The sequence below is a fragment of the Ptychodera flava genome, chromosome 15 (genome assembly GCF_041260155.1).
Source record: "Ptychodera flava strain L36383 chromosome 15, AS_Pfla_20210202, whole genome shotgun sequence".
NCBI lineage: Eukaryota > Metazoa > Hemichordata > Enteropneusta > Ptychoderidae > Ptychodera > Ptychodera flava.
The window spans coordinates 4,634,476-4,658,952 of NC_091942.1; the positions used below are offsets into that span (position 1 = coordinate 4,634,476).

Here is a 24,477-nt window from a genome sequence, read left to right on the forward strand (position 1 = left end):
AAATGCCTGTTGGCATTGCTCTGACCAAACAAACTTTACTTTCTTTTTAAGTAAGTTAGTCAAAGGCTCAGTAATTGTGGAGAAATTTGGACAGAATTTTCTGTAGTAACCAGCCATACCGAGAAAGCGCATCAGTTGTCGTTTGCAGTTTGGTATGGGAAAACTTGAAATGGCACTGATTTTGGCATCAACAGGTTTTACCTCACCCTGTCCTACAGTATGTCCGAGGTAAGTTACCCTAGCCCAACCAAACTCAGATTTGGCAAGGTTGACAGTCAACATTGCTTTGCTCAGTCTCTCAAAGAACTTCCGCATGAGCTTGATGTGTTCCTCCCAGGTGTCACTATACAGGACGACGTCGTCAACGTAAGCTGCACATCCGTCTAGCCCGGATATGACGTCGTTGATCATCCGTTGGAACGTTGCCGGAGAGTTCTTCATTCCGAATGGCATCACCTTGTACTGGAACAATCCGTCTGGTGTAACAAAGGCGGATATTTCACGAGCACGATCCGTCAGAGGGACTTGCCAAAATCCCTTCAGTAGGTCAAATTTTGTCACATACTTGGCTTTTCCCACTCGGTCGATGCAGTCATCAATCCTCGGGATTGGGAAAGTGTCTGTCTTTGTTAAAGTGTTGACCTTCCTAAAGTCCGTGCACATACGATAACTGTGATCTGATTTCGGAACAAGTATGCATGGCGAACTCCAGTTACTTTTACTGGGTTCAATAAAGTCATTGTCCAACAGGTATTTGACTTCTTCCTGGAGATATTTTGCTTTTGTTGGATTCAGTCTGTATGGATGTTGTTTTAGAGGCTTACTGTCCCCAACATCAACGTCGTATAGATGACGTTTGTCCTTGTTGGAACATCTTGAAATAGGTGTTTATATTCGTGGAGCAGTTCTTTCACCTGTTGTTGTTGTTCTGGCTGGAGGTGTGCCAACTTTGTAGACTCCAGCTTCTCCAGGATTTCTGAGTTCTGAAGCTTGACCGAGCCCAGCTTTGAGTTTAGAGTATTTTCACTCAAGTCAGTTTCAGTATCACTATCTTCATAATGGTTTGAACTGACTGCACTGACAGGCTGAGTTATAGTAGGATTATCCCTATCCAAATATGGCTTAAGCATATTTATGTGACATAGCTGTTTTTGTTTTCGCCTGTCAGGTGTTATTATGATGTAATTTAAATCACTCAATTTCTTATCAATTAGGTATGGCCCAAAGTAACGAGCATGGAGTGGTTTGCCAGGAATTGGAAGTAAAACAAGAACTTTTTGACCTGGTTCAAACTTCCGTTTTGAGGTGTTTTTATCATATTTGGTTTTCATTGACTGCTGAGATGACTCAAGATTTTCTCTGGCTAATTCACATGCTTTAGAGAGTTTCGTACGAAAATCTGACACATTTTGCAAAATATTCAGACAATCATCATCGTCTGATAGGAATTTCTCTTTAACGAGCTTAAGTGGGCCACGGACTGTATGTCCAAATACAAGCTCAAATGGGCTAAAACCAAGAGACTCCTGAATTGACTCTCTAACAGCAAAGAGCAAAAAATGAATTCCTTCATCCCACTGCTTCTCTGTGTCAAAACAGTAGGTCCTAATCATGTTTTTCAAAGTTTGATGAAATCGCTCAAGAGCACCTGACTTTCTGGATGATAGGCGGATGACCTATACTGTTTAATGCCTAGCTGATCCATTACTTGTTGAAAAATTCCAGACATAAAGTTGGAGCCTTGATTGGACTGGACACATTTAGGGAGGCCGAATAAAGTGAAAAATTTGACTAAAGCTCTCACTATAGTCTTTGTCTTTATATTTCTCAGTGGTATGGCTTCGGGGAACCGAGTTGATGTACACATAATTGTCAACATGTACTCTTTCCTGATCTTGTTTTTGGTAGGGGCCCAACACAGTCTATTAGTATCCTACTAAATGGTTCTTGAAATGCAGGAATTGGCTGTAAAGGGCCTTTGGAATGGTCTGATTTGGCTTTCCTACCATTTGACATGTGTGACAAGTTTTACAGAAATGTGCTACATCCTGCCTGAGATTAGGCCAATAAAAGTGACTGAGAATTTTATGATAAGTTTTCCTGACTCCTAAGTGACCAGCCCAGGGGGTTTCATGGGCCAGGCGCAATATTTCAGCATGGTAGGGCTTTGGAACCACAATTTGATGTTTTATAGCCCAATCGTCATCAACCAAAACATCTGGAGGTCTCCATTTACGCATGAGAATACCAGATTTTGTATAATAGGAAACAGAGCTATCTGAAGTTTTACCTTCATCATCTACCCTGTCAAACAAAGACAAAATATCTGGGTCTTTGTGTTGTTCTGCAATGAGATTTGATCTAGAAAATGTCTGACTTTGGTCAGCAGGTTTTACTGGAAGTTGCAAATCCACGAGGGATAACGGAATGATCCGTGTCAAACACCTGACTGAGAAAGGTGTCATTTAAGTCAACATCTGTGACATTATTTTTGAAAGTATTTTGATTCTCGGAAGTTTTCTTTGACATGGCTCGAGTAATGGCACATGAAGGAAATAAATCGGGTATCTCTTGTTCAATTGGCTCTGGATCCTGATCTAAAGTAGGATTATCAGTCACAAGTGGATTAGTAATGACCTTGTCCCCAGCAAGGTCGTTTCCAAGAAGAAGGTGAATCCCTTCAAAAGGCAAAAAAGGCCTAATACCTAAAGTCACAGGTCCAGAAACAAAGTCCGAAGACAAATAGACATTATGGAGAGGAACAGGAATGTAGTCATTACAATCTACCCCTTAATAAGAACTTTAGAACCTGAAAATGACTTTTCAGAAAACGGCAGGGTATCTGCCAACAAAAGAGACTGGGAAGCCCCGGTATCTCTTAAAATTTTGACAGGGGTAGCGGAAGAAAAATCACTAGAAAGTGATATAAAACCATCATGAATAAATGGTTCGAAAATACCCATAATGCTATCTTGAGAAGAATTGACCTTGACCTCATTAATTGGGGATAAGAGGGGTTTAACCTCAGAAAATGTGTTGCACACATTATTAGACTCTAATTGAGTTGATGAAGAAATAAAGCCGGTGGGCTTAGATCCACTTTGACCACTTTGACCTTCACGTTTTCTTTTCAATTTGAAACACTCTGACATTAAATGGCCGTCTTTCTTACAATAATTACAAGAAAGTGTACCGAACTGTTTGTCAGAAGGAGATTGAGACTTGGGATCTGATGATGTGGGAGTGTTACTTGAACTCTGTGAACTGTTGTCATTTGATTTTCTACTGTCCTTTGAAAATTCTTGGACGAAAAGGAGGAGTTAAATTTACCTGCATTGTTTCTGTAGGAAAAGGACTGGGATGGTTTGCTGAGAAATGAAGATTTGTGGGTCAATGAATAATCATCGGCCAAACGTGCAGCAACCTCTAATGTATCTGCCTTTTGTTCATTGATAAACGTCTTGATGTCACTCCGGATGCACCTTTTAAATTCCTCAATCAAAACAAGTTGTCGTAATTTGTCATAATTCTGACTGACCTTTCCGAAGAACACCAACGATCAAACAGTTGTTCTTTTGTTCGAGCAAATTCAACATAATTTGATCCTTCACCTTCTCACAATCCCTAAATTTCTGACGGTAAGCTTCAGGCACCAACTCATAGCCCTTGAGAATTAATTCCTTCACAGAATCATAATTTGAAGCCTGCTCTACTGACAACTGAATATAAATTTCTCTGGCTTTACCCACCAAAGCACTCTGCAAAAGCATAGACCAGGACTCCTTAGGCCAATTCAGACTCTGAGCAATTTTCTCAAAATGAAGGAAATATTTATCAACATCCTTTTCTTGGAAAGGGGGGACTAACCTGAAATGCTTAGTGACGTCAAAACCGTGTGAAGGGAAGGATTTTCCTGACTGTCCAAGCTCTAACGTTTCATTTCTAATCTTTCCTGCCTATCTTTCTCTCTCTGTCTTTCTTCCATTTCTAACTGCATTTGTATTTTTTCTTTTTCTATTTGTAATTCTAGTTTCTTGATCTCCAAATTTGTCTGCATTTCTAATTCTAATTTTCTGAGTTCAGAGGTAGACTCGGGCTCATAATCTTTCAGGGTGGATTCCTCAAATTGGCCTAAATCAACTAGATGTTTGGCAATACGGTACTGTATTTCCCTCTTGCGCATAGATCTTTTGACTTCTACTTTAAGGAAATTGGCCAGTGTTATGAGGTCGTCTTTTCTGAGGGAATCAAATGTGACCTGATCAAGGTCATCCATTTCCTCTGGTTTAAATTCTGCCATGATTAAATTTCGCTGAGTTCACAGTATACAGTAGTTTTAAAAAGGCTGGCAAAATGTTGTCAAACGGCTCAAAATGTTCGTATCCCGGACAAGCCCCCAATTTGTTACGTGCAGAGAAAACGAACAAAAGGGTGAACTCAGCAGTTAACGTTTAAACAAAATTTATTACGAAAATAAAACTAATTGCTAATTAGGGATAGAATACAAGCTTTAAAGTGTACAGACTACTTATCTCAGCTGGGACGGCAAAGCTCCAGTCTCAGAGTTGTAACAGTCAGTCGGATGAATGAACAGTCCTTTGGTTTGCAGGCTTGAAGCTACACAAAGTCCACAGTATAAATCCAGCGTTGACAGTGAAGGTCTTGAAAAGTCTTGAGAATGACTACTGCTGGAGTTATAGTAACACACAAGAGACACGATCCCAAAAGTCTGACTGGAAGCTGTGCACGTCCCTTTTATAAAGGCATATAAGAACAATCTAGAACTTTTATTGACATGCTAATTACTGTTCTAAAATTATCTCCCTTACACAACTAATCAACTTTCCAGAACATTCCAAACATGACTAATTGAATTCAAGGTTGTGAGGTCATTAAGGGCAGTGACCTTGAGAATGTTCTAGACTAATTGAACTCAGGTCATGATGAGTGTGGGGGAAATGACCTACATAACAATGCTAAGAAATCACATATCGAAGACTTGCCCAATTTTTTTATTCAAAAGACTGGAAATGTTTGTTTTACCTTTGAACTGTTGTGATGTCAGACCACCACCAAACAGGAAAATTAAAGGAGATGAATTCAGGAAGACGGTGTTGTTGGAGCCAAGACTGAACAAACCATCAAACAAATACTGGGCATTTTCATGAAAAGCCTCAACCAACTGAAACAAGAATTGACAAGATTATCTTGAATATTATTGAAAACAAACACTTGGGTACTGAAGGAAAGTAAACGTGTATAGTTGTTATTGAACAGAGAAGCATTTGTGAGAATTAATAATGGACTTTCTTTTGTGATCTCTTGTGAGATTGTCCCCAAACTGACAGTTATGAAATTTTTTTTTGACATGGCTTTGTCAGTATTAGCAGGTTTTTCTTCAAAGTAACAAGATTTGTGTGAGCCAATTGTATAAGCTGTTCCTGGAAGGGCGCCCTCATAAGTTGAATCTTTAATTTGTCTTTGGGACTCTAGGTGGCGTACTTTTTCACTCTTTCAGTGGAGCTTGTGGCATATTTTCAATGAAAATCTTACCTCTGAACCCGTGTGATTTTGCAATGACATCTTCAACCAGTGGTCACACCTGAAAAAAGCAATGACTGTATGTCATACTGTACACAACAGCACAGGTCACCTTAGCATATATCATATAAACTCTACAATATCCTTAAAATTACAACTTCTTGAGTATCTCTGGTTTAGGTGCCACTGTACGGTCTAGATTCATGTTGTAACACATTTCCAAGTTTTAAGCTGCATTGTAATAACACAGGGACTTATGTCTCTTTATTTCCACTTTTGCTTTCATGTAAATATGTCCATCAAAGGGTAAAACTAGGATAAACATGATATCGTATTATATCTGAGTCAGTCATACCAATGATTCATTCTGATTTGATGAGGGCACAAGCTGGCCGTGATAAATAACTATTCTACCAGTACTAAACAGGTCCAACAACCAGCACAGATGCTTAATGCGTAGGCATACATAACAGCTGAAAATTTCAGAAAATATTTCATTGGAAGATAAAGAGACCAATAAAAATTAGCTGAGGTCTGAAATTGATCAATTTTATGCTAATGTTGTTTGATTTGATAGCATTGTCATAAGATTGTGAGGTCTGTAACCTCCACAAATGTAATAATCTCCACAAATGTAATATCAACCACAATTGTAATAAAATCAACCACAAATGTAATAAAATAGTCAACCATTAATGTAACAACCCGCAACCACAAATGTAATAAACAAATTAACCACAAATGTAATAAAACTCAACCATAAATGTAATAAACTTGAACTTGCATATGTGATCATTTGTTTATCAATGCCCTGAGAAAATAATAACTTTAATAAGACTAGTGTAATGTTATTGCATACTTTCCTGAAACTAGGTTTCCTTTCCGAAACACAGAATAGAATACTTTGAGAACGCTATCAGAAAACGGCGAGGTACTGATCAAACCGTTAGATAATGGAAGTGGAACAGCAGTTCTAGACACTGATAATTACATCATAAGGAAACGTCAAAATAACTCGTCAACCAGTGATACCACACAAAGTTTATGACAGATGACCCAGAACAAATAACAGAGAAATATAAAACCTTATAACAGAAACTTACGACACAAAACATGTTGACGACAACATATATTTCAATGTAGTAAAAAACAATACGATCACTAACTTGAACGCAGTACAACAAAATTAGACATCCTGGCATCCCCAGTGAAGGAACAAACTTCAAGTGGGACAACATAGGAATACAGACAATCTATCGATTATTCCACACAATTTATCAACTGAAGTCGAATTTGAGGCAGTTGATTATGAAAGTACGGCAATTTTCGAAAAAAAACGGCATTAAAAGATCGTAGTGTTATACAGTCTTCCCCACTCTGGAGTAGAGACTGCACTGACGTTCAGATTACAGCTGTGTCTAGCCATGGCCAATCAGTTCTGTACACAAAACAGGGAAACGTAAAATACACTTTCAAAACACACTAAACACAAACAATTAAGAAATGAATAATGTGTGGAGTTGCTTTCCTTATTACATAGATCAATATTTAAGGGCTAATTCCTCAATTGCAACAACAAAATAGATTTATTACATTTATGGTTGATAGTATTACATTTATGGGTTTTTTTTATCACATTTATGGTTACCATTTATTACATTTGTGGTTGGTGTTTTTATTACATTTATGGTTGATTTTTGTTACATTTATGGGCGATATTACATTTATGGGTGCATTTTATTACAATTGTGGTTGATATTACATTTGTGGAGATAATTACATTTGTGGAGGTTACAAGGTCTGCTTAATGTCCGTGACAACCAACATAAGTCTGTATAAAGTTCACGGTCAATATTACTGAGTGTCTCACCAATTGACTCCAATTTTGAATGGTGAATGCTTCTTGACAAGAGGTATTAAACTCTGCAATGCATTGTCACTTGGATGGCCTTTGTAACCCTGTAATTTCAAAAAAAATATTCAATTATACAAAAATGAAAATGCTAAAATCTGTCAGGTAGAATGTATTTAAGTTCTCAGAACAAAAGTAATGAAAATGTCCGGTCAAGTGACAACTGCTTAATATTCTTACGGATGAAATATCAAGAACTTCAAGGAAAAGAAAATCATGATCTTCCAGTGACAGATTTTTAACGGCAATGTTTGGCAGAAATTTCATCTATATCTTTCTTGAATGCCAAAAAACCCCCCAGTCTGGTATCAGTAGAATTATTTGTGGACATAATTAGGTATGAGGTTTGGTTGCTGTGTGTCTCTGTACTTTCAATAATACAACAAATTGAAATAATAAGCCATAAGTTTAAAGTAAACATGTAAAAAAGTTTTTTTTGCACCTTCAAATAATCACAACTTTCAGATCAGTTTTCTATATCCATATCAAAAGATTAAAGTTTCCTTGCTTTTATTTTCACTTGAGTTTTATGATATAATTTTGTTAAACGGTATTCTAAATATTTGGGTTCCATTTTTGGAAATCTCATCAATACTTAGAGTTGGATTGTGGTGTGTGATTTTCAACGGTCAACACATCACAAAGATGAAATGACGTGAAATCTCATGAAAATTGACAATTTTTGTTGTGAATGACATGTTGCATGGAATTATGGATATTTTAATTGGATATGATCTAGTGCTGGAACAAAATCAGACGCTAGGGTAACAAAAGCTTTTGAACATAACATTTTAATTTTGTTATTCATTCCCCCTTGAGTGAAAAACAGAAATGACTCACCCATTCTAAAAGAAATCCATCTATCTTTGCAGTCTTACTTTGCAGAATTAAATATTCCTGGTAGCAGAAAAATGATAAATAAATAAATAGATAAACAAACAAACAAATAAAACAATAAGTAAATGGTATGCAAAGTTTGTTTAGAGGGCTAAGTGGACTGGTATCTAGGTGACCATTGTGAAGGTACATGCTAATTTCTTTTCTTTTCTCCCTCAATAAATCAAGTAGAACTATTTTACTGTAATGTTCACTACAAATTACTCTACATGGGAAAGTTACAAGTATTAAAAGAGGACTATGACACACAGTACCATATCATCCTTTGTTTTTGGCTGTCATGAATTGTAGAAACTTTGAAAAATGCTGAATCTCAGTTGATTCTGTCAATCGTTTACACACAACATGTCATGTTGAAATCACCCTGCCCTCACTGAAACTTGCAACTTCAACTTTCTTTGGGAATACTATGATGGTAGGATGTGATTAATAGAATCTCACACCCCCAAGGACCTGGGATCAGATTTCTCACACGAGTTGGGGATATTTTGTCTCACACGAGCCGCAGGCGAGTGTGAGACAAAATATCCCCAACGAGTGTGAGAAATCTGATCCCAGGTCCTTGGTGTGTGAGATTCTTTTTCTCACATGACCACAAAATGCGTTAAATTCACATTGGACATGTATACATTATCCAAAATCGTGACAAGTTTGTCGTCTGTCACTGTACTTTGACCTGCTTACTTTGTAGTTCTGGTCCATGTGTTACTCGTCGTGCCATTGGATAACATTTTGCGCGTGGAACAAAACAGACTGTTTATAATCCAATCAGAGCTCGTGTATATTTACTGCAGAGTGTGGGACGGTTTCTGAGAGTGTGGGATCGATTTTTCCCACACTGTCGATCCCGCACTCCCAGCGGCCAGGAATGTGTGATATAATTATCCTCTCACATCCTGTTGAAATCACAACTTTCACAATGATGGAAATAGATCAGATTAGAATGTCACTGTGTCAAATCCTCCATCACTAATCAGATTGACATTCAGCATTTTTGATGACTGGTAACAGCATGTGTCTGGCTTTGTTACAATAATATTTTAACATAAAACCAAGGTGACCTCAACATATTCATAACAAATTTTATTGCTAGGCCACTTCCTACAAAATAGAATGATTTTTTTATGTTCCTATGGTGCATGCCGCAAAGCTCTATAGAACAAAACAATTGAAATATGATATTTATATATGCTTTGATGATGGAGATCGAAACTGCATTGCACAACAGAAACTTCAGAATATAAAAATAGATGTGATGATATCATACAATTCAAACAAATGTTGCTGGAAATCATTTGTACGACAATTAGACTTTCGGCAAAATTCATAGAAAACAGCTTGTGTTCCTTTGATAATCTCATGATATATTGTCCCATAAATAACTATTAAATGTATCCTCCACTCTTAACAACAGGTATTTTTCCTCTAATAACATCTTCTATCCGTAATCTTTTGTGCTTATCAATTTTTGTAATTATACCTCCTTATCTGGTATTGTAATGGTAGTTTTAAATTTCATAATTTTGATTTCTTATTTTTTACATTTCATACCAAGTTTAACTGACCCTTGGTTTGAATTTGACAATCAAGTGAACTAGTAATGATAACAGTGATTTTGTGTATTGGTAATTATGTATTGACATTCATATTCACTTTGTAAAAACAAATCTAGAGAGGCCAACCCTATCCAGAATTATTTGTTTTATAGTAGCATCCAATTTTTAGTTTTATGGAATCAGCAAATGAAGAATAGACCCACATCACATTGAAAGTGTACAGAGTATGACTGATTAGATGTCACTGATTGGTTGCTTACTTGATACACTGGGTCCATGTCAGAGGTCAAGCCCATATTTGGATACACAGTTGTAGCAATACTAGGATGGAGGTGACCATATTTGGTCAGAAAATCTGCATTGTAAATGAACTCAGTTTGACTAGCATGGCTGGCCTTAGCATCTCTGGAAGGCAAAACTGAAGAGATTTCAGATTTACAGTATGTGTTGCATGGTAGAGCTACAGATATAGAAGATTTATTCAATGTTACAGCTATCAGTGTTTCATCCAGGATGGCATCAACAGGGGGATTTACCCTTTTTACCAGAAAATTTAGGGGGGATTTCACCAGTTCATGTGTTCTTCTTGAATCTCTAAGGTGTGACTGGCACCATTTTATGAGGGGCTGGTCCTCCCTTTACAAATTACTAGGGGGTGCCAACATGTCAACAGAGGGGGAATCCCCCTGTCCCCCTCTCTAGATGAAACACTGAGCTATGGAAAAGGTATACACACACTCAGACCTTGGACATTTTTTTTCTCTAGGGTCTATGATAATTAAAATGTAGACTTTTACCCCTGTTTTTGATACTTGCACAACTTTTAACACCAAAAGTACTTTTCAACAATGACTCTTTAGATAAGGTAGTTTTGATGTGAACATTTGGCCAAACATGTAGAATTTTGCCCCATCCCCTGATTTTACGCAAACTTGTACAGTTATTGCTTTGTGAACTATTCAGGGTATACCTATACTAATTTTCAGTGAGTGCTCCCCCAAACTGTATTTAAACTAACTCACGATTTGACCCAACCCAGACTCTCACTAATGGATAAAATATGACACAGACTGTCATCCAAATGTAATATGGCCTATACCCCATCCCCCAAACCTAAACTTGAACTCACCCGTGGTATGACCACATGCCAAAGCTACCATCATGTTCCCTGGTTAGTTTGTTGGTTGTCAAGTCTGCAAGGACCTGAAAAGAAAAGGGTAGCTCAGATATTTACTTCATCATCTTCACAGTCCTTGATATTTGCAATGCCAGTTTTGATTGCAGTAACGTCTACGTCTACGTGCTAGTAAGGATATTGTTAAATTGCATGACAACACAGTATACTATAGACAGTTATGTGCAGTGCACTCTGCCAGGACAAAGTAAATCAAGGTCATTTCAAAGGGTACAGTACCCTGGTACACTTCTACTATACCCATGGGTACAGTACCCTGGTACACTTCTACTATACCCATGGGTACAGTACCCTGGTACACTTCTACTATACCCATGGGTACAGTACCCTGGTACACTTCTACTATACCCATGGGTACAGTACCCTTGGTACAACATACTGTACCCAGGAGGCAGTGCATGGTTCCCAGGTTGAGATACCCTGCAGTATTACAATACCCATGTTGTACTGCAATAATCCTTGGTATACTTCCCAGGGTGCATGTACTGGACATACATGTAGCTTGGACTATACAGTGTGACTGAAAATACATTTAAACTCTACAATGAATGCAAAAAGACATCATATTCAACTATTACACAGCACCGTAAGAAATTTCAGGAAATTTGATGAATCCATACAAACAAAAAAAGTCTACAATTACTCGACCTGGTTGGAGAACACAGAAGCCATACTAAAGAAAATATGTGTCCTTATATTACTTACTAGTTTTCTATGTTGATGAGTTGCTATGACAACACTCTCAAGGAGGAGCAAACATAAAAAACACTGATGGAAAGAAAACATAGTCCTGATGATTGACAAGGTTGTCATCTTTCAAACGGTGTTGGTGTACATTTCACAGTATGAAGCCTGAGCTGGTCTGGCTTTGTACTATACGTGGTGAATATTACTTTTTGGCTGTGAAATATTTTATACCCACGAATCAGTCTTGGTATGGTGAAGTCTGTCGGTCCATTTTGGTTATGAAGCTTGGAAAAACTACATCCTTGGCTTCGGCATGGCTGTGAGCTACACATGCATTGTATCTGTGAAATATGCTGAGACAAAAAATTGCATGGTAACATGTAGACAATGATAATGTACATAACTACTCCAGTATTCTACATAATGAGTGACTTTCACGCCGACTTACCCCTTGCATGCCCCTTGAAGGGTAACTGTCAAGTCAAAGACGTGGTTTACAAGGCCAAAGTATCAACGTATTAACGGAGGACAATGCAGAGAGGGTTTACATCGGCCTCACTGATAACACCTTCAAGACGCGCTATACTAACCATATGAAATCGTTCCATAACGAGAGATACAAAAACGACACTGAGTTGTCAAAATTTGTATGGAATTTAAGAAATAAGGGCCAAGCCTTTGACATTTCGTGGTCAATCATTGATAAAGCATTGAGCTACTCTAACATAAGCAAGCGATGTAATCTTTGTATATCAGAAAAGATGCACATCGTCAATGCTGACAAATCTACACTGTTAAACAAACGCTCTGAGTTGGTTTCAAAATGTCGCCACCAAAACAAATATTATTTATCGAATTTTAACACCATCTACAAATAGAATGGTTCTTCCCATCATATATGTAAGAGTGTCGAGCTAGTAATCCTTTCACTTCTGTCTGAGGATTGCAAGATGCATGAAACTTAAGTAATAGATTTCATTACTTTGTACTTGAAGTAATTTATTTAATTATAATGCTCTGCTTTAGCATCGAGCACTGTAATTTCCCACGAGGACATCTGTATACTTCGATATATATATATATATATATATATATATATATATATATATATAATATATATATAGATATATATATATATATATATAAGAACTGTATAACAGTTTTCTATGCTGACTGCTATTAGTGCAATAATTCATATATGGAGTAATATATATATATATATATATATATATATATATATATATACATATATATATATATAAGAAACTGTAGGAAATCAGGTGATCCCTAGTGGAGTGTGGAGTGGGATGTAGATAGAAGTAACTTAGGTTGACACACACTAAATCAGGTGATCCCTAGTGGAGTGTGGAGTGGGGTGTAGATAGAAGTAACTTAGGTTGACACACACTACCACACCTGGGTTGTTAGGTTCCAAACGTATATATTATACCTCAAACACTCTCTCCTGTCATTTATGTACATCTACAGATTTTCAGATACTTGTAACTCCACATTGCTCGTTTTCCTATACAATTCAACCATTGTAATTTTTACGTTCGTTCTTTTCATTGTAGAAAACACCTGAAGAAGCTCTAAATTTAGAGCGAAACGTTGTGTTTGAGGTATAATAAATACGTTTGGAACCTAACAACCAGGTGTGGTAGTGTGTGTCAACCTAAGTTTCTTATATATATATATATATATATATAATATATATATATATATATATATATATATATATATATATATATATATATATATATATATATATATATATATATATATATATTACCCCATATATGAATTATTGCACTAATAGCAGTCAGCATAGTCTGCACAAATTACTGCTAATGACCTCCTCATACAATACTGAGTTTGTGAACAGTATGACAACTCCAATGACTACATATGTATGTAAAATCCACATGCAAATCAAGATGATACACGGTCACACAGGTGTTGTCTCTGTGAAGACTGTGATTGCAAAATGACTTTGACCAATCCATCTGTTATACAGCTGAAGACGAGATAATCTTATTTTGACTTACCCAAACCAAAGCGCACGGGTTCAAAGGCCATTGAAAGCCCGGAGAGAAGGTTACATGTAATTGATTATAAATATTATCCTTTGGCAAGCGCAGAGGTCAAAATTCGTCGAATGTAGATATGTGAGCAGTGACCTGAGCATGCAATGACCGATGACCGACCGTCCTGAAAATGTGGAAGAGCCCTCAACGATATAGTAAAGAACATAAATGACTTTCTTTACTTCCGGGTGGATGAATACATCACTCAAATACCGTTTTACGTACCGCTTTTAATTTACCTTTGACTGTTCATGACGTCTTTTGAAATCTGTTACAAGCTGATTATTTGCGTTTTTTGAAAAATATTTACACCGTTTATTTGTACAACAATCATGGTGATATGAAATGAAGAGGACTATGTAGCGGATGAATAAATTAGGATGTTGTGAGTAAGCAGGTCAGTTCGATAAGTGGGCAGAACTGATAGTGAGTTAAGGTTGACATTGACGCCGTACCGGCGAAAGTGCGTTGGTATTCGGCCTGTTTCGCCGACCGTCGGCCGGACCCATTCATTTAGAGGAATACACATCGCATATAGAAGATGGTGCAGAAGTATTCATCACCCCTTAGGGTGTATAAATACCCGTTCGAACTTGTAATGGCGGTAAGTGAGACGGTTTTATTGTGTGGCATGACATTCGATTACTCATGTAGTGTACACGCTTACCCTTGACAACTCGGGAGTTGGACGCTGCCAATTTTACCGGTCATACACAATTTTTACCCTTTGGTTCAAAGCCTTCAGGAGGCATATTAACTTTTTGACATGGAATAAGACCCATTCTTAGTCGTCATCACTCAAAACTACTGGTTTTCCCCGAGATACAATCATTATCCCATAGAGATCAGCCGTCACTTTCTCGCAAACCAGACCGGAACATATAGATTATCCTTTGATCGAGAGTGATAAGGCGATCGGCAATGACGCGGATGGGGCCTGTCACGAAAATAAAAGTATTTAATTGAATTTATGCCTATTTTTAGAATGGAATTGCATTGATGTACAGACATGTGTGCTTTGTGTGAATAACCGACACTATATTGACAATCACGAGAAAAGAAAATATGATCGACAGTCGCGAAATGATAACAGCCTCAGTATGTTGACAACTGTCATTAATTTTTAAAACAGCTTCCATTTAATACCATGCGAAACAAAGCCTCATTCATAATGGAATGAAGAGTGTTCAGTAATCTAGCGTTTGTGTCATGGCGTACCTAAACTGTAAACAGATTGTCCTGTACGCAATACTTGCATTGGTGAATAGAAATGAGCCCCGGCCGTTGTTGGCATAGCTTATTATATTCCCACGAATTCGTCAAAGGGATACATCAGACTCAGAGAGATCTTCAGGGATTACCTTTATGTGAACGTCGATTACATTCGTAACCACAGTCATGCTGATAACATTCACTAAGTAAATGTGGAGTCCTCAGTACCTAGTTAGGATTTCCCAGTATCAGACCGTAAATTTTCATTGCTAATCGTTTGCATTGAATCGAGAATAAAACCGAATGATATCATGAACATATACGTTGCTTTGCAAAAATCTAAGTGTGTGTACGCCATTCTTGTGAAGAGGTTTACGACGATGGTGCGAGCAGAGTCTGGATAGAGGGACTGTGGTGCGAGGGAATTACTGTAAGACTTTCTCAGGTGCTTCCCTGTACTAAAAAAGACTCAACGGACAGAGAACACCGTCTTGGTTGTCAACTTCCTCTTTGAGCAATTTCTTTAAAAGCAGCTATTTCAAGAACAGTCGCCTATTTACCAGTCATACTCCTACGATAGAAGTGTTGAAACATGGAGGTAAAAGTACTCCATGGCAGCACAGTAGCGTTTCACGTTTCCATGGTGTCTCATAATCTGGTAGACTCATAATATTTATTAAGGTGTTGTGTAAACACCAGATTAACAAGTAACTGCTGACCGGGTCAATCTGTTTATTTTACGTCTACTTTAAACTCTTGAAGTTTCTCTCAACTGTACTGGTTTTCTCTCTTCTTTGAACTCCACAATATTTACCATAACAACATGAGTGATGTTCATCTGAAATAGAGTTTCATGTTCTTCAGAGGGTGGACTGTAAAATTCCTATAGTGACATATTCAAACTGCACTGTCGATGTCATGTTTGAAAGGAAGAGTTCACTTTTGTTGGTGGAATCTGCATAATAAAACAAAAACCTTCTATAATGATAAAAGCTATCATGTCTAGCGTGTTTCATTTCAAAACATAAGACAATCTCATTCTATTAAGTATCCTATCAAATACATCCTTGGAAAAACTTCCATTGTTTACCCAGTTGCAGGGTGTGTGACAGGATAAACCACACAAATGGCAATCCAATGCAAGATGTCATCAATGACATATTTGAATGTCAGGATGTATAATTTTTTTGAAATGATGACTGTCACAGGAAGACTGATTAACTTGTTGTTTTGTAACACTTTTATCCGATCAAGTAAACGTGGAAGTATTACTGCGGTTCATCAACATATGATACCCACTGCCAGTTTGTCAACAGTTGAAGAACTTAGGAAACAGCTTTGTGCATCTCCTTCCTGTTGAAGCCATACATCACCGATGTATAGACACTTGTCTCCCCTCTACTGTTGTCCAACAAAAGATTCTTTCACTGAATAAGCTATTTTGTTATATGGGCATTCACATTAAACAGCTGACTTCATAGTCTCTCCCAGCGTGACTCATAGTTTCCAGCGTACGCTGGACTCAAGGAGGGGTCAACAAACTTCTGCCTTTGTAGAATTTGTTGACCAACTCTTCACAGTTTAGAGGGGCTGGACAGTGTATGCCACATCAGCTGTAAACACGTACAGCACTATATGCTTGTCAGGGCTGGCAAATAAATACATTTATTGGCCATACACAGCAATGCAGGAGTTACATCTTAGGTGTTATAACATTTTTCTCCATTTCTTCCAGGTGTATGTATTGTACTTGTAATATATGGTTTTATTCTTTCGTCATGAAAAACCAACGTCTCAAGAGGGTGACTGAAGGATCAAATTGTGTCATGCATGCAAAACTCTTGAAACTTGTTTCTATTTTTAGATCTGTATTTAAAAAAAATATCCCTGAGTCATGAAATATTTATCCTGCCTTGCCAGATAATTTTCTTTGTAGAGTTGACCTCAGCAGGATATACCATAAATGTAGGACATGTGTCTGACAGGGCAAATTATATCAAACTGAATCTCACAATGAAGTTTCATACAACATTAATACTACTGCAATGTGACACACATACAAACACACATACATTTAATATACATACATACATACATACATACATACATACTGTTAATACATACATACATACCGTACATACATACATACATACATACATGTACATACATAGTATACTGTTAATACAACCATACATACATCACATACATGTACATACCTACATGTATACATGTATGTTATATACACATTCATACAGTGTCACACACACACACACACACACACACACACACATACTATTCTGATTTCTGGGAATTATTTTAGAAGTTAGTTAATGCTGTTGGGCCTTGGTACCATTTCTGTAGTCCCCCAATGATTATATGATCACATTGATATACTTAGGGAAAGTTCAAACCATAGGCAAGGGAACCCTTTCGTATTTAGGGAGGTACCCCCTCCCCCCAACACACCCCCAACACACATACACATATTTTGAAGAGCTTTTGTATGCTTAACTGCACCCTAGAGTAAAAGGTTTGTGTGCGGGGAATGACATTTCAAAATGCCACTTGTCATTCACTGACATCATCACTCTACTATTGTTTGTTGGTCAAGTGTAATTCATATTCCCAAATTTTGTCACAAAGAAGAACATACAGTTGTTCACTCGTAGTTCTTGCTATTCAATGAACATCATTAGTGTAAACGGCTTTGCTAATGCATGTTGTATTTCATTTTACTTAATGAAGTTGATCTTTTCCCCAATCAATAACAATTAACAGCTAGATTTTTACACTAATGGAGATATGTCAGAAATCCATTATGAGATTTACATAATCTTGTTTCACCGAACAATTTATCTTACCAATGGTCTGACATCTGTAGATATCTACACATCTACCCCTTCCATTAGTTCTGTCTCACTTGTGTTTGTACTTTTCATCCAGGTTTCAGAACAAATTTACAATGAGTTCATAGTTTTTTACCAGCACTGCAAGCTATAATGGATAGAAATGGTTCCTCTGTCAGACCAAACCTACCTCATTTCAGTTATCATCTGCAGCTGAAACTTTTCAATTGTTACATCGTTATATTATTTCGAACTCCTTTTTCCCATTTATGCCATTGTTTAATCTTTTGGACATTTGTGTGGTAAAATTACACTATGCATTATTATGATTCGATTGGTCAGGCAAGAATATCTCATAGTTATTATGTTACTGAAGCAGCTTTACAAGAATGCAAGGGTGGGTTCTTCGCTTCCTTTGGTCTTCCTCTGCTAATTTAAATGTTTGTCCGGACCAGAATTCACTTGTCAACAATAACAAAGCCATTATCACTGACTTTGTACAGGCTGAGTTGCCAAGTCAAATGTTGTGTATATCAACATCATACATGCTTTAGGGAGTAGAACAAGAAACTGTAGTTGACATTAAAAACAAATATAGTGAAAGTAAAGTAATCTGAAGTTACAACAATTGATCCGACACTGAATAGGATACTTACGTAGAGATTGATCAACGTGCATTTGAAGTCTATACTAATCACATTATTATTTTATAAGCAGGGTCTGTTTTCTGAGGTACCTTTGGAGACAAAATTTCTCATGCAGCCTGATTCAAAAATTTGGTCTGCAGCTGTTTGGAGTGTAAATTTTTCATTACCTTGTTGCAAGGGACACAGTACATAATGTACGTGATGGTATATAACTCATTTGGCCTTGGGAACCTTGAATATACCAGGTGAAATTGCTAAAAAAGGGTATGCAAAGTGTGTGTTGTGCAAAAAAATAAGAATAGAACAATGGCTGCTGTTCATAATGTGAATGCTGGCATTTAATAGAAAAAGAATTGATCTGGTATAATTTGATTTGCTAATTAACACGAAAAGGCCGTAGGGATGGTTGTCATTGCACAAACAAAATAAGATCAGGTTTCTAAAATTTTCATTTCTGGAATGTACTAATTTCAAATTTTAAATATTTTATTAAAAATTTCAAATTCAACACCATCAGCAAAATGAAGTAGTTGTATGTATATTTAATACAGTGATGACTACATGCAGAAGATACGTTATATAGATTTACATGCACTATGTAAATATCTAAATTTCTTTCTTCTTCGTATATGTCGGAGATGTTGTGACCGTTACTAAGACGGTAATTGTTATATGCATGTCACTCTCCATGTCTAATTTTGAAGATCATGGACACACAGTTATTTTTATGACACACTTGAAATACTTCTAAGGTTGCCAATAGAAGAAAATTGCATGTTTATAATACAGAGAGGGAAGTACCATGGAAAAAAAAATACATTTCTTGCACAATGGCTTGTTAGTGTAGTTTGACCCCATTTTTAGATCCTGATGGTGAAAATCAGTAAATAAAAAAAATATACCACACAATTCCTAAAAGTTGCATTTTGACATACGCTGTCAGTTAAAATCAGTAAATTCAAATTTAAAATCGTTTCGTTTTAGCAAGAGAAGTTAGTGGAAAGTTTCAAAATAATTCCAGCTTTTTTATAGTTGGTCAGTCGATGAAGCTCCATCGGACATGTAAGACCATTGAAGCTGCGTCATATGGGACACTTTGTGCCTTGCTCGTTTTAACCAGCTTGACCTGATTTTGACTGATAAACCTGCTCAGGAAGAGAGTTAATCATTCTGAATTGAATGTCAGAAGTTCACAGCCGTAGATAGATTAATTTTTCCCAAAGCTGATAATTGCCATGATTGTCATCTTACTAACTTGACCTGATGGTGACCCACAAATCAGGTCATCTGTAATTGAATGTCTGAAGTTCACAGTCACAGATAAGATAATTTATCAAAAGCTAACGTTGTCATTTTATCATGGACAGTGGCAGTTATAAATCAACTCCATAAGCTCATAATCCTTGTACTATCCAGCTTTTTCCTGTCTCTTGGTTTGTAATTTGTTGTTTTGTATAAAATGTTCAATGAACCTAGTTATCAAACAGTGTAGTCACAAATACACATTGGTTTTGGTGAGACTGGACCAAGCATTTTTTTTTTCAATATTAATCAAGTTTTCTTGGAATGAAGAGATTCACAGTACTGGGAATTTTAAGGACTGGAGCAATATTTATGCGAAAACTTGGTTTATTCAGGCAATGGACAGACAGCCATGGATGCTTCAAATAGGATATTTATGAAGTACTACAATATACAGATTTATGAGGTGAACGGTATGAGAGAGATTGCATTGGTAGAGGTGATGTCATTTGTGTAGTTTGAAAGTTACAATTGTCCTCGCAGACATGAGTTTTGGCAAATTAAAGAAAATGTTGTTCTTGCATAGTTCCCTGACAAATATATGTCAGATTCTTCATATAATCAAGTACCAGTATACCAGTTTGTTTTTCTCTCAGTAACCCAAAGAGAACAGGGAATTTGTATCCAGCTGTGCGTTTTAAAACGCAGAAAGTTGGACAAAATGGTGTTCTGTCAAGTAGCCTTAAATGCAAATGTTTTCCTTGAACTGACCAATCAGTATTTGTTGTTGTTGACAGGCGTATGAGAAGAGGTTTCCCACTTGCAAGATGATTCCTATTTTCCTGGGAAGTGAAATCCTTTCAGAGTACAAGAGTGAGGATGGCGCCGTACACATCATAGAAAGGAAGTGTCGACTCAATGTAGAGGCGCCATATCTCTTGAAAAAGGTGAGAACAGTTGCAGTCAGCCCTGCTTCCCCCCTCCATATAAAATGAGAGAGACCATGACCAGTATATATGATGGACTGTTCCATTGCATCTGAAAAATCAGATATGAACTGTAAATGCTCACGTGTTTCATTATATATTGAAGTTTTGTGTAAATTTAAACCGTTGCCACATGTTTTCAACTTCATTGAAATTATTATGATCAACATAATGAACAATAATCACCGCCGATTAATTCTAAAAGGTCATGAAGTATACAAATATGTAATTAGCTGAAATAAAAATATTAAGGTTATTTGACTGCTCTTATTGTATACCACTTTATATACGGTAGCAAGTGTAATTACTGTTGGCCAAGTCCTTCAAGCCATATATGCCGAGCTGTGAAAGCTCATTAGATATGCAAATTATAAATTAGCTGACATGAAAATGTGAAATGACTTTCGATATTGTTTTAACCTAGTACCTGGTATAATCATCAATGTACATACCACGTTTTGCCAACTTTGATCAAGTAAATCCCGGTATATATCCCTAATAAGCAAAGTTCATTAAATATGTAAATTAGGAATTGCCTTAAGTAAAAATGCTTAATGATTGTCAATAATGTTGTATCATGGTATCTGTAATATGTGTAGCAAATTTTGTCAACTTTGGTCAAGTCAATTCAGATATATATCTCTAATTAGGAAAGATCATTAAATATGCAAATTAGGAATTGGCTGAAGAGAAAATGCTTAATGACTTTCAATAATGTTGTATTATAGTGTCTTTAATGTACATAGCAAGTTTCATCAACTTTGATCAAGTCAATTCAGATAAATATCCCTAATTATGAAAATTCATTTAATATTCAAATTAGGTTTGGCAGGAGTAAAAATGTCTTTTGACTTTCAATAATATGATATCACAGTATCTTTGATGTATATAGCAAGTTTCAACAACTACATTCAAGTTATTCAGATATATATCCCTAATTAGGAAAGTTCATTAAATATGCAAATTCGGAATTGGCTGAAGAAAAAATGCTTAATGACTTTCAAAAATATTGTATCATAGTGGCTTCAATACATGTAGCAAGTTTCATCAACTTTGGTCCAGTCATTTCAAATATATATCCCTAATTAACAAGTTCATGAAATATGCAAATTAGGAATTAGCTGATTTAGTTAAAATGCTTAACGACTTTCAATAATGTTAAATCATAGTATCTTTAATATACATACCAAGTTTGGTTAATTTTGATCAAGTCAAATAAGACATATATCCCTAGTTAGGGAAGTACATTAAATATGCAAATTAGCATTTATCTTTCATGTCACCCCTCAATGGTTCCCACTGCTGATATATCTTTGTGTGATCAACATTTGTAGCAAATCTCATCGAATTGTGTGTAGTCGTTTTTAATGTATATCCGTTTTTTCTAAAATCATTAATTATGCAAATGAGCAAAAAGTATGCAAGCCACACCCACCAAAAACTAATCAGTTCTTGCCATTTGCTAACTGAATCTATGTACCAGATTTGATTCTGATCTGATGAGCCGTTTTTGAGATATCGGACCAACAGACAGACAGACAGACAGACAAGACAGACACACGGACACACAGACAGACAGACACACGGACACACAGACAGACAGACATCGCTGCGACATATGCTCACGTGTGTAAACACGTGAGCAAATAAGGAGAAGCTTGTGCTCCAGCTTGAGATTCAGTTGATGTATGAATAAATGCATAGGTACTTCTGTATGAAGTGATTGTACTTTTGAAGTTGTGTGCAGCTTTTGTGCTGGTAACGAAATCTTTATTTCACAAAATGATTTGGCATTATTGTTGTTAGTAACAATGTAACAATGCAGCCAAAAGATTTGTTTGCTTAAAGTGGGTTTGAAAAGAAAGTCCCAACTTTACTTTCAAATGTTTTAACAGAGGTCCAGGGAGAGGAAGTTGAAAGAGAAAGTTAAACATTGCCATCCATAAAAAGCAAAGAAACGGGGAGATTTTTCACAAATGCTGACAGGAGAAATTTTAACTTTGATGTATCATAGTACTTTCTGGCACACTGTATTAGCTTTTCTCAGTTTTGTTTGATGGCAATGAAATATTAATAAAAAAATCCAAGACAAAAAAACACAATCAAACAATGCACAGTGTCCATTACTCAAACATCTTTGCGCACACTGGTATGTACATTAGGATTTCATGTTTATGATTTAAAATATTATTTTATTGCCAGGCGTAACACAGTCAGACTTAAACACCAAAACTGGCAGTGAATAACAAATGTTGGCAAAATTTTGACAATTGTAAAGGTCAAAGTTCAAGAAGAAAAAGTTGTTCAGTTTCTTAACTGTGGAAATCTTTGTCGCTCTATTTCATTTCCAATCAGATTGTTGGTGTGGAATGTGTGTATTTTATTCAGAAGAACGCTCTCAACATGAGACAGAGGACTCTCAGAATTGAAGCCCACAATGAAAGCTTTTCCAGTCGTGTAATCATCAACGAAAATTGCACCTACTCGGTAAGTACCGAAGGCTAAGCGTATTATGCACTTCATCTGTTAGTGTCCTATAAGTATTTTTAGATTTCTATACCCTCATTTATGTGTTGTCAGAAGCAAATGAAAATATGGCTTTATGCAGGCAGTGTACACAAAAGGTTTAGGGAATGACCTAAACAGGATGTGTGAGCTGAGTGCCATTTGAATATTTATGAATTTTGTTTATTGTGGATATTGTTTGCTAAATTTAAACCTTGGCAAGGTGTGTTCGACCTTGGTTATATCTGGGTGGGTTATCCTGGACTGTTTACTAAATTTCTAACAGGGTAAGGTGAGACCGACCTTGGGTGTGTACATGAGATACTGCAAGTCAGGTCATCAGCGGTCGTAGTATCTGCTGGTAAGGTATATGCACAGTCAAGTACAAGTGTTTTGGTTTTTTTTTAGCTCATGAATTAATTTGTAAATGTTCTCTTCCTTGGTCAACTTCCTCGTTTAGACAAGCTTGCTGGATGTTTAGTGGCATATCTGTTGAATTTTAACGGCAGTCATGAATCTTTGACTCGAGTCATATATAAAATTACTGCCACCGTTCTGCAAGTGGTATAAAGATTGCATCACAGAATCCACTCACAGAACCATGCATAGATATATATTATTCCTCATAGATATAAGCACATCAAATATGTAAAGTGCACCATTCAAGTGTTAATTTACACAAAGAATTAACGATCATTAATTAAGTGTGAAAAGCCAGTAATAAAGACCCATTATCAGCCGTCAATATCTGCACTATCTAACAATCAATATACACCCTAATGTATGTGTACCTACTCTATAATATAGTATGTTATGTTTATATTTCATATGGCAGTGCTCCAACAAAAATAGCGCTGTAAACTAGACACAGGTACCATAGCATAGCATGGCAATGGTCAGTATGTCAGGCCATTTGGTACAAAGTACTGCAGTGTTGAAGTACCTATTATGAGAAAAGTTGAAATGTGTGGACGTTAAAATCACAGCCAAGACATGGGAAATAAATAGACTACTCTGAAATAAAATTACTGGTTACAGTGAAAAAACAAAAACAAAAACAAACAAACAACATCTCTGAGGGTGGAAGAGCACTTGTGACTGATTTCACAAGTTTGTCTTGGAGTCTCAACTTTACCAGTACACAGGTCTGTAGACTTCAAGAGA

At 36.5% G+C, this 24,477-nt stretch overlaps 2 protein-coding genes across 4 annotated transcripts in view; one reads left to right on the forward strand and one right to left on the reverse strand.

The window, feature by feature from the left end:
• LOC139150966 (uncharacterized) overlaps positions 1-14,017 on the reverse strand; it is a 28,861-nt gene extending 14,844 nt beyond the window's left edge. Inside the window, exons 1-8 of one of the 2 annotated variants that reach the window (XM_070723451.1) lie at positions 13,837-14,017; positions 11,807-12,129; positions 11,036-11,109; positions 10,167-10,311; positions 8,294-8,350; positions 7,412-7,500; positions 5,554-5,602; positions 5,044-5,182 (exon numbers count right to left, since the gene is read on the reverse strand). In XM_070723451.1, coding sequence (XP_070579552.1) covers positions 5,044-5,182; positions 5,554-5,602; positions 7,412-7,500; positions 8,294-8,350; positions 10,167-10,311; positions 11,036-11,109; positions 11,807-11,914 — 661 coding nt within the window. In that variant the 5' untranslated portion in view covers positions 11,915-12,129; positions 13,837-14,017. Of the gene's footprint in view, positions 1-5,043; positions 5,183-5,553; positions 5,603-7,411; positions 7,501-8,293; positions 8,351-10,166; positions 10,325-11,035; positions 11,110-11,806; positions 12,130-13,836 lie in introns of both variants that reach the window. The other variant, XM_070723452.1, reaches the window with a different exon arrangement.
• Positions 14,018-14,263: 246 nt separating this feature from the next.
• The window catches only part of LOC139150965 (SEC14-like protein 1), a 44,065-nt gene continuing 33,851 nt past the window's right edge, over positions 14,264-24,477 (forward strand). Inside the window, exons 1-3 of one of the 2 annotated variants that reach the window (XM_070723449.1) lie at positions 14,264-14,479; positions 20,620-20,769; positions 23,164-23,295. In XM_070723449.1, the coding sequence (XP_070579550.1) occupies positions 14,417-14,479; positions 20,620-20,769; positions 23,164-23,295 (345 nt within the window). In that variant the 5' untranslated portion in view covers positions 14,264-14,416. The remainder of the gene's footprint in view (positions 14,480-20,619; positions 20,770-23,163; positions 23,296-24,477) is intronic. The other variant, XM_070723450.1, reaches the window with a different exon arrangement.